The sequence below is a fragment of the Stegastes partitus genome, unplaced genomic scaffold (genome assembly GCF_000690725.1).
Source record: "Stegastes partitus isolate 25-593 unplaced genomic scaffold, Stegastes_partitus-1.0.2 Scaffold808, whole genome shotgun sequence".
Classification (NCBI taxonomy): domain Eukaryota; kingdom Metazoa; phylum Chordata; class Actinopteri; family Pomacentridae; genus Stegastes; species Stegastes partitus.
Window position 1 is genome coordinate 163060 of NW_007578539.1, and position 10396 is coordinate 173455.

Sequence of the window (10396 nt, forward strand, 5' to 3'; positions counted from 1 at the left end):
GAGTTTGCTTGTATAAGAGCGTGCACGTATGAGGGAGTACGTGCACTTATCGCTTCCTAAAACGTCCCTCTCTGCATGGATGTTCGTTACAAGGGTTTGTGTGCACGCTGGCATGTGTCACTATTGCATGTGGGGTGGTAGGGGGGTGAGGGGGGGGAGTGACGGGCGATGATGTTTAGTGTGCAGCTCCTCGCCGCCTCCCTCCCTCCCAACGCTGAAGGTAATCTCATTATTCAGCCCACTTCCTGCTGCTGCCACCAGAGACAGGCTGACAAACACTAACCACCTCGACGGCCGGCGCAGAGAGGAGGAGAGAGAGAAAAAAAGACAGTGTGAATGGGTGAAAATTGCTAACAGAAACTAAGCAGTAAAAATGGAAGGGATATAAAAAGAGAAAGAGACATATGAAAGGAGTAAATAAAGAGCCACTGAAGCAACAGGAAATCTGAAGAGCGAAGGGGGAGAAAAAAACAAGCGAAGGCCTAAAAGGAGATGCAAATACTTAATTTGTGTATATGCAGAAGAGGAGGAGGAGGAGGAGGAGGAGGAAGAAAACAGGAGGGGGGGATGGAGAAGGAAAGCGAGGGACCGAGTGTGTATTTAAAGCCGTCGGGGACCGGAGGGCTAAATAGAATTACGTGGTGAATTTAGAATGATGCTCCCAAGTGCATATTTAACACTGTCAACAGAGGTGGGGGGGAGAGAATGGGAGACCTAGATACACAGAGACACAATGAGAGGAGCACCGGAGAGAAACTTCATCCCTAAAACCTCCTAATCCAACAACCAATGAGAGTTTGCAGCTCAGCAAAGGCTGCTGGGAATAGTGCTGGAGGGGAGGGAGGGGAGGGAGGGGAGGGGAGGGACCCTCAGGTGAGAAGATGCACCGACGACACGCTGACATCACCGTCAGGCCCGGAGCCGTCACACACACACATGCAAACAGGTTTTGAGGAAACACACACCGTCATAAAAAATGAAGATCATGAAAGCTGCTGTTGCTCCTCTCAGGGCTGTTCTAACATTTACATAAAGCACATTCTGTTTTTGTGCATTAATGAAACAAAAGTTCATACAAGAAGAAAAAAAAAAAGGCATTTAAAAATAGATGCTTTTGAAGCCATGTTAGAAACCATCGAGATATGTGTGTGTGAGCTTTTATTACTCATGTTAAGGCGACATAAATCTGTTTACAGTCACGTTGTGGGAACCCGCCTCTCTTTTAGAGACAAAAAAGCAAGTCCCATAACATAAATCATTACATTTTAGTATGAAAACTTAGTTTAGTGGTTTGGGTTATGGTAAGTCCCCATTAAATCAATGTCAGCCCATTTAATGTCCTCTGAAGCCTCAATCTTTTGTTTTTGACCGTGAGAGTGAGCGCATTTTGTCTGCTCCTCGCTCTGTGACTCAACACTGAGTCGAACTCGTCGACTGGTAAATCAATCACCAACTAATTATTAGTCATTTTTCACAAAGATTTTGTGATTCCAGCTCGTTAAATGTGAATATTTTCTGGTTTCCTTCCACCTTGATGACAGCACCCTGAAAGTATTTAAGTTGTGGATGCTGTTTTCACCATTTCCTGACATTTTATAGTAAAACGATATTAAATAAACAAGAAAATAATAGTCAGAATAAACAACAATAGAAACTGTGATCCATCCTTAACGGGCCGTCTGATAGTTTAGACTCTGACGGGTTGAGGCTAAACTCTGGGATAGGTTAGAGGCTGGTTTGGGCATTCAGCTGTGGCTATGATAAGAGGTTTGGAGATAAATTATGTCGGTAGGCGTGCTCTGAACATGTTTGCGAGCGGAGCGGAGGGGGAAGCTGGTTCACAGCTCGAGCATGAGCTAGCAGTCTGCAGTGTCAAAAACGTCTGTCGCCTTCACACCTCGACCGAGCAATATCCTCAACAAACACACACACACACCAACAAATACCACTTGAAGGCAAACACACACACACACACACACAGCACTAGAAATCTGCTGAAGGGACATCATTGCTCTGTGGAGGTAGAACTCTGTCGGTCACTCACTCAGTGACAAAAAAGCAGTTAAGGTAATTATCATTTCCCCATAATGGCGTACATAATTCTCACTAATCTCTCCCTCCCACCAACACTCCTGCACCTCCGACAGTAGCCACCCCCTCACCAGATGAGGAGCGAGAGGACGCCCTGACCCCCACCTTGCCCGCAGAGCGCACAGGGGGGGAAGTGGTTAACAGGGAAAGGGATCCCAAAAGCAAACAGACAGAGCCCCGTCTCTCTTTAGATCAGGGGGCCCCCTTGGCCCTCGGTGCTCCGGTTGCCCCTCTTGCCTTGGCCCTGAGAGTACACCCTGGCCACCTTTGGTCCGCATCAAGCGCAGACGCACATTCACACTCCCCCCGTCGCAGCTGTCAAAACTCTGACGTCTTAATCAATCCTGGATCCGCGACCCTGTCAGACGCAGCAGAAAGATGGATGCAGAAGGGGACGACCTCTGACCTCCTGCCAGGGGTGGAGAATACAGCCCCGACGTACCCCGCCGGCGCCCCCTCTACCTCTTTTTTTCCCCCCCAAACATCACCACCCCAAACAATGATGGAGGAGAGCCCATTCATCCTGGGCTGGGAACCAGGGGCCAAGGTGCCCTTGTAACCCCGCACGTACATGAGACAAGAACAGACACACAGGCATGCGAACACACACACACACACACACACACACACTCGTACAACCAGGCTCCATAGAAAAACTTTCAAAGAAAAGGGCTTTATCAGGCTGCCCAGTGCGAGCATGGCCCGATACACTTGTTGAAACTTTTTTATATGTCAAAAAATACTAAACATCCAAACTCTCCCTCGATGTCCACCCCTCCCCCCAAAAACCAGCTTGTCTCTTGGTCAACACGGACCCAGAGGAGCCCCATAGAGCCTGTCACATCAGGGAATATTAACCAGCTCATCAGCGCACTTGAAGACCAACAGCAGCCAGCACCTCTTAACCCTCTGGTCACTGCAGCCGACCCGCCCGGACGCCACAGAGTGAACCGAACACATGTCATCCAGCGTTCAGATGCAAGTGGAAAAAAAAAATTATACAGAGTGTAACTGAAGCTAAAAGTGAATGGAGTGGCTGTGCTGGCACTGCAAACTTAAACAAACCCGAGGAGATGCAGTGATACGTGAGCTAAATGGATATATTGGCTTGAAAAGCAGCAGTTGCAGTGCCAGGGTGGCAAACACTCAGAGACTGCATTAGTCATATAAAATCAAGGCTTCCAATTCCTTTACTGCCTTCTGTGGAGGGTTAGCTTTTCTTTTTTTTTATCTCACTAGGAATTAAAGGGGAGAGATAAGGAGCTGACATGATGATATACAATATGAGATCAGGGTTCGCGTTCTGACTTGAGAGCTTATTGTAGTAAACTGTGCAGCAGAAAGTCTTGAGATCTGCTTTAAGTCTGTAACTAAGTGCACTGTGGTCTCCTTCCCTCAACCCTCCATTTCTGTCTGCTTGTTTGAAGCCAGAGACAGAAACGTGGCCTTTCTTATGCTTAATATGATGCTTTATTTATTTATTGTCAAACTGAAGAACACACACAAACCCATCTGTGACTACTTGAACCCCTTTTCCTTCCCCACCCCCCGAGCAGCCAGTGGTACCCTTAAATCAGCGGCCCTGTTTGTCATGCAATTAGTCCTCCGAGATAAAGGCTCCCTCGTAAATTAGGAGAGGTGTAGTGGTCCGTCCCCCTGTTAATCACCCGTGCCCAGCCTCTGACCCCTCGCTGCTGCAGCCCACTGCTTTCTGTGTGTGACGGCGGTGGGTGGCGGGTGGGGTTGACCAATAAACTATCATGGCAGAATTGGCATCCGCTCATCTGGCCAGTTTACAACTGTGCCTCGGCTTTGCAGAAGGCTGAATGCGATCCACGAAACAGCTGCTAAAAGCTCGTAACAATACAGTGCTGAATGCTATAACCTAGAATCAATTGGGTGAAATAAAACAAGCGAGGTAAATTAGGACAGAAACTATTTTTAAAAAATGCAATTTAACAACGGAAAAAGCTTTAAAAAGAAGAAATGCAAAAGCATCTATTGGTGAGTAGTGTTTACTGGGCGTCTTTGAGCTCCATCATGCTCCTGATTTGAAAAAAACTCTGGAAGGAGGCACTCTGCAGTGACCTTAAAACCTCATCAAAGCGCCTGCTATAGGATCACGGCAAACTGAGACGAGAATAATCGTCCACACAGGGCTATTCCCCACCACCAAATAGCACTATTTCAACCCCATCTCACAGCTGTGTATTTTTACTCCTCTCATACCTGCTTGGAATTATAAACTCTTTCTCTCTCCTTCTCCTCGTCTAAAGCTGTCTATCTCTTTTCCCCAGCTTCGGGCTCCATTGGGAGCAAGAGAAAGAGCAGGTGGGGGTGAAAGACGCAGCGGTAGTGCAAACCAGTTGGAGCTCTACCCTCCTCTCCTGGTGTCACCGGCTCTCCTGGGATGCATCCCATTGCACAACACCTCCCAGTGGGCCTGCTAATTACTCCATTTACAGTCATCATTGCCTCTATCACCCAAGCAGACACTGGAAAGAAGACTGTGGAGAGTGGGAGAGCGAGGAGATAAAAACATCCAACAGAGTGCAAGGTGGGTGAATTGAGGGAGGGAGGAGAGGGAAGGACAAAGAGAACAAAACGAGGGGGATAAAGACAAAGAAGCAGAGACAGGAAGGGGAGAAATGACACAGGCAGGATATTGTCGGAGTGGGAGGAATTGGAGGACAGAGAGGGAACTAAAACTCAAGAAAAGGGCTAAAAAACGCTGAGACAAATGTCAGTTCTTTACCTTGGCATTCTGCATTACGCTCCTCATATCCAGGGTTGCACAGACAGTTCCCAATGGGCACCAACCACTCTCCGTCAGCCCCGCAGTACATCTTGGGAACCTCCTTCTCCTCTGAATTATCCACGCACGAGCCACGAACTTCCACAAGCGAGGACGTATCGGCCCCAGTGATGGTGTCGGGAAACTGGGCCAAGTTACGCACAGCCAAAGGACATTTCTTGTAGAAGACCCTGACGGAAACGAGCGCAATGCACGCTCCAACATCCTGGAAGGCCAAATAGAAACCCTTGCGGGTCAAGGCTCCCACATCCCGGACCTCCGTGTTCAGCTTCATGATGCGATCGCCGATGTCCACCTGAGTGAAGCTCTCGTCGGCGGCGATGGTGTCTATCTTGTCGAACTGGTTCTCGCGGATGTAGCGCTCTTTGTCGTTGTTGGACTCGTAGTAGTAAAGGTTGAAGGTTTCCTTGCAGGTTCCCATGACCCCCGGGAGGCTGTTGCAGTCTCGGAGGGTGAACTTGATCTCGATGTAGACACGCTGGGCACCGCCGCGGGGGATCCAGTCGGTGCGGAGCCAGTTGTTCTGACTGGGCTCCATGACATTGCACACCTGGTACGTCCGAATGGGGATGTTCTTTTCATCCATAATGCTCACTTCCTCCCACTGGGGAAAGGAAACATTAAAACCGTTACCAGCAGATCCTTAAACTTTATTAAACTTGCAGCCTGCTTACTGAATTACTTATGTCCCAAACCATAGCTCAAGAAACTGTAAGAAAAACCTATTAAAGCATTACAGCAGCATTGTTAAAGGTTAAGAACATCTGAGAAACATCAGAAATAAATGGCCTCCTAATTAAAATGGCATATGCAGGTATTACACGTGACTGGGGGCCGGTTTATGCCAGGAATGAGCGATACGGCGCAAAAGAGCATTTTGTTAGTTCAGTCAATATCTGGGTCTCAGCAGAGCAATTAATTGAAAGCTAAAGTTAATGCATATTTTATGAATGACACCTAATAGACTTGTTAGCTCCTAATATGGAATCATAAAGATATTAATATTCATCGCTTCTCCTCCACTATGAGAAAGGAAATGTATAATTAGTCCTATGCCTCACGGAGGCCGACGGTTCAATCACTTGGGGAGTGGTATACAAAATCCCCTTCACACACACACACACACACACACACACACACACTGACACCGCCGCAAGGTTCAGGGCATTAGAATAGGTGAAAAGGAGCAAATGCAAACACAGGGTAAAGTGGATGCAAAGGGCCTCAGAAAAAAAATGCTAATGATCTAATGCGTGCCTGCTTTCCATCTGCATACGTGACGGGCACTGGGAGAGCGAGGCACACATGTTCGCTGATGTTAGCATGAACTCATAGCAGAGAGGGAGACACTGAGCATGGATTACGTTATCCAGCGCGGCCTGGCTTCTTTTCGCCGAGAGGGAATGTTTGTTTTACTTATGATAAAGTTCCCCTCTCGACAGAGCACCGCTGAGCAAATACGAGCATGTCTTGAGAGGCTCAAAGCGGCGTGTTCCCTTAAGTTTTGCACCGTGTGTTTTAAATAGAGACTTTGACTGAGCTCGGCTGTAAACAAGAGCAGACAGGCCTTTGGCTGCTGTAGCTTCAGCCATTTAGAAAACTGTGCGAAAAAAAAAAGCCATAATGGGACGGCGGAAGATGTGGGTTATTCTGCCAGATTTGACTTGATGCCTTATCATAAACAATCTGGATTAAAGCCTTATTTCCCCGGAGTAGAGTGGGATAATGCTAAACATAGCTGCGGCTGTATGATTTGAGAAAATGTCTATCATTCCCTGCTGTTCCATTCCACTTCGCTCTCTCCCCGTAGCCCCCCTTTTGTTGTGGAAATCAAGCTGCACTGAGATAAGGCTGCACCTTTCCCCGATAGCAGGAAAGAGGCAGAATAAGGCCAATTGGTCATAATGAGAGGGTGAATGCAGGCTCGCCGGAGCTGCCAGGACCCTGTCAATCACTTGTTTGTGATAAAATGGCTGAGGGGAGGACCCGAGCGCAGCACCGACCAAGTTCACTTTGAGAAAAAGGGCTTGCAAGTCGCGGCTGCAACAGCTGCACAAGGTGAAATTCTGTCCCCCGGGTTCACACTCATTAGCTGACATGATTGTTGCTAATTTGTATTAATTTTCATAAAACACTGAAAGGCTCACTTGTGCTCATCGTCACGTTTGTGCGAGTGGAACAAATGAAGGAGTGGTTGCTGAGTGACAAATATGAATTTAGGCGTTCTATAGGATCAGATTTAGACTTGGCTCAGGCCCGGCATGTGCCTTCCCCTTTCCCTATATCTGATGCCTGTGGCCACTGTGAGACCCACTGCAGCCCATATTCTTTCTCTTATCAGCGCCACTGTAGATACCCCAATTAGGCTGAGAGATCACGCATTTGCTTGACCCTATTCCCTGTTGCTTTATAGCTGGTCGTCCTGCGGCAAGAGCTGAAACCCGCTGCACTTTCCCCCTTATTCATCCATTCCAAAGGACCCTCTCTCAGCTGCCAAGTTCCTCTCTCTCCCACTCCCTCTCTCTGTGCGACTCAATGGTGGAAAGGGATATAAAGTTTCTCCACAAAGACCGATTCAATCCACCGTCTATTCAGGAAACCTGACGCCCGCTGCAGTATCGGCCCCTGCATCTGACCATTACAGAGTGGTTAGAGAGAAGGGGAGCGGGGAGAAAGAGGAGCAGGGGTTGGGGGTGAGTGGGGTGCCTATAGCCTGATGGTTCTCAAAGTGGATTCCCGGGACCCCATGGGGTCCTGGAGGGTGTTCCAGAGGGCCTCTGTGTGCAACAAAACTGCACTTTCTCATTTATCCATATTTTAGTGTACTGTAGGCGAAATCATTTCACCCTGAGCTAACATCCTTCCGGTACAGACACATGCACAATAAGTGATCAACAAAGATATTCCCATCCAGGGCTCACCAGGACAAAATCCTATCAAAGGGGGCTGTGTATCTATTTGGCGGTCCACTCCTCAGCTCCTGCCAATAATGGATATTATCTATTTTTGCTCAATAGGGGACCATGCGTCCTAACAAGGGGACACTTCTTTGCAGAACTTACCCCTCCTTCTGTCGGGTTGGCGACCCATCCCAGCTCCCCCTGTACGGATCTGGAGTCCAATAACGTGACTGGAAAACAAGAATGAGAGAAGTGAGCATGCAGTCTGAGCCCGTCCACACAACATCCGCATTGGCATATATAATCCAATTAGGCCCTAACACTCTGAGGGAGAAAAATGGCTTCCTATTTTTTTTTTTTTTTTTTTAATGAATAGAAAGAGCTGTTAAAGCTATTTATCAAGTAGGAAAATATCCTTATGATGAATATCAGTGCAGGGAGAGAAGGAAAGCTACAGGCCACACACACCTAAACGGTATATTTGCAAATGTTTTGTTCTGCGTAATCCCCCCGCTGCGCCGTACAGACGTCGTTTTGATTGATTTTCGTTAAGAAAATGATTTTGTAGAGATGACAAAAGGCGTTTCCCACAGTGTCTTTCAAATAATGATTTTTCCATTTGCTCACCATCGGCTTTAGGCGCGTCTGATTGGAGCTCTGTGCGTAAACTTGAAGAACAAAAGCGTTTAAAATGCCTCTGACAGCGCGACAGTAATACAAAATACTTTCTCGTGGAAAAAGTATACAATATACACGTGAAGCATGAATTTAAAATGTGTTTGCCGGATTTAGACCAAAAAAAAAAAAAGCATCAAGTACATGAATATTTTTAGGCTTGTTTTGAATCCGGTGCGCGTAAAATGCTCAACCAACTGTTCAGTATGGAAACATAAATAAATATATAACTCTGTGGAATAAATTATCAGGAGCAATGCAGATTCGTTCGTCTGAAAACTGAAGTATGTGTTTTAGATTTACAAACGGAGCCCGTGGTGCATCACTGTGGACTTGTTGTCTCAAACGGCTTTGCTCTGCCGAACAGGACAGACTCAAAACGCACAGCAGGACAGACATGCATCTAATGAGGCTGTTTTAGATAAAGTGTTGATTTTGATAGTGTTGGTGACAGAAAGTGAGACATTATCTGTATCGGGCCTAACATTTCCAATCTGGATCGCCTACATTCGCGCCCCGGGACTCCGTGCAGGCAACTCCAGTCCCGAAACCCTCCGAGCTCTTTTTTCGTAAACGACACGCTGTTCAAACATTTTAAACATCTTGCAATTTGGTATTGGGGCGCTTTTCAGTCTCCACAACATTTATACAGCAGAGAATAGCCGAAATCTTTTATTAACTGGTGGTAAATATTGTCTACTTCGGTGTGTTTCTGTGCGCAGAGCTGCACAATTCAACTTTTCGAATTGGTTTGGAATTAGAATTCCTCCACGACAGCTCGATGTGACAGCAGCAGCGATCACTGCGAACAATTCTGAAATTGATGGATTAAGAGCTGCTCGGTCAGTCGATGTGTGTCGGATTTGCGAATCTCCCACTGACTCGTAAATTCACTTTTTCTCTCTTTTCGACTCATGTCCGTTTACGTGAATGCTTCGCAACATTAAACTGCTTTCGGAGCAGAGATCGGCTTGACCTTCGCTCTCTCTCTCCGACAGAAAGCAGCACGCATCGGGGCTACAAGTATTCCCAGTCTTTCGGCAGCTGGCACGATCCAAGCCTGAGCCCGAGACCACGACAGCCGATGCGCATTTGGACAGCCACTTCTCATTCCAGTTTCGTTCGCGTAAAAAAAAAAAAAACCTGCAAAAGTCGCTGCGTAAAGGTGACCGCCGGTGTTTTCCTTCGTTTAAACTCATCGTGGCTCCGCGCACTCGCGACCAGGGGCCACGGAACGAGGCTCCGCGGCGCAAACGCGCACAGACACGGAGCGGGGATGAAGTCACAAGTCCGCGGCAGTTATTTTCTCCCAACAACCTTACCTTCATTTGGGGGGTATATCCGTGCCGACGAAACAAATGTAGAAATCCCAGAAATAAGAAAGGTGGCCGTGAACAAAATCCCTGCCATGAGTGCCATTTGTGTCGTTGTTCCGTTTTTCTCTCCTCTTTTTCTTTCGTTGCTCTTCTCCCAGGTCCTGCTCTCTCTCTCTCTCTCTCTCTCTCTCTCTCACTGGCTCCCTCTCTCTCCCTCTCTCTCTCTCTCTCCCAGTGGAATATGGGTTTGAAGCGGACAGGGGGAGAGAAACGCACGGCTCCACAGCCAGGAGGCGGGTCTACTCTGTGCGCTCTGACGCGGACCCCGTCAATCCATATAGGAAACGGAATGGACAAGGAGGGGGGCAAATAATCATTAACAACCCCCCCTCACACCCCAAACAGCCCACTGTCTCCTTTACCAGCGTAGTCTCTCACACACACATACGATGAGGTGGTGATTACTTGAGGTGGCATTTCTCCAAGTCTTCCCCGGTGCAGGTACAAAAGGCGACGTGAACCCCCCCATGTGTCTGGGTGTCTCATAGTGACATTACAAAAATAAAGTGTTGGAGGAATTATCTCCCTTTTGTCACCCA

General features: G+C 47.6%; 1 protein-coding gene across 3 annotated transcripts in view; it reads right to left on the reverse strand.

Moving 5' to 3' along the window:
* LOC103365074 (ephrin type-A receptor 4) overlaps nucleotides 1–9964 on the reverse strand; it is a 58120-nt gene extending 48156 nt beyond the window's left edge. For all 3 annotated transcript variants that reach the window (XM_008292407.1, XM_008292408.1, XM_008292405.1), the window contains exons 1-3: nucleotides 9804–9964; nucleotides 7969–8036; nucleotides 4847–5510 (exon numbers count right to left, since the gene is read on the reverse strand). In XM_008292407.1, the coding sequence (XP_008290629.1) occupies nucleotides 4847–5510; nucleotides 7969–8036; nucleotides 9804–9900 (829 nt within the window). In that variant the 5' untranslated portion in view covers nucleotides 9901–9964. The remainder of the gene's footprint in view (nucleotides 1–4846; nucleotides 5511–7968; nucleotides 8037–9803) is intronic.
* Nucleotides 9965–10396: the final 432 nt, after the last annotated feature.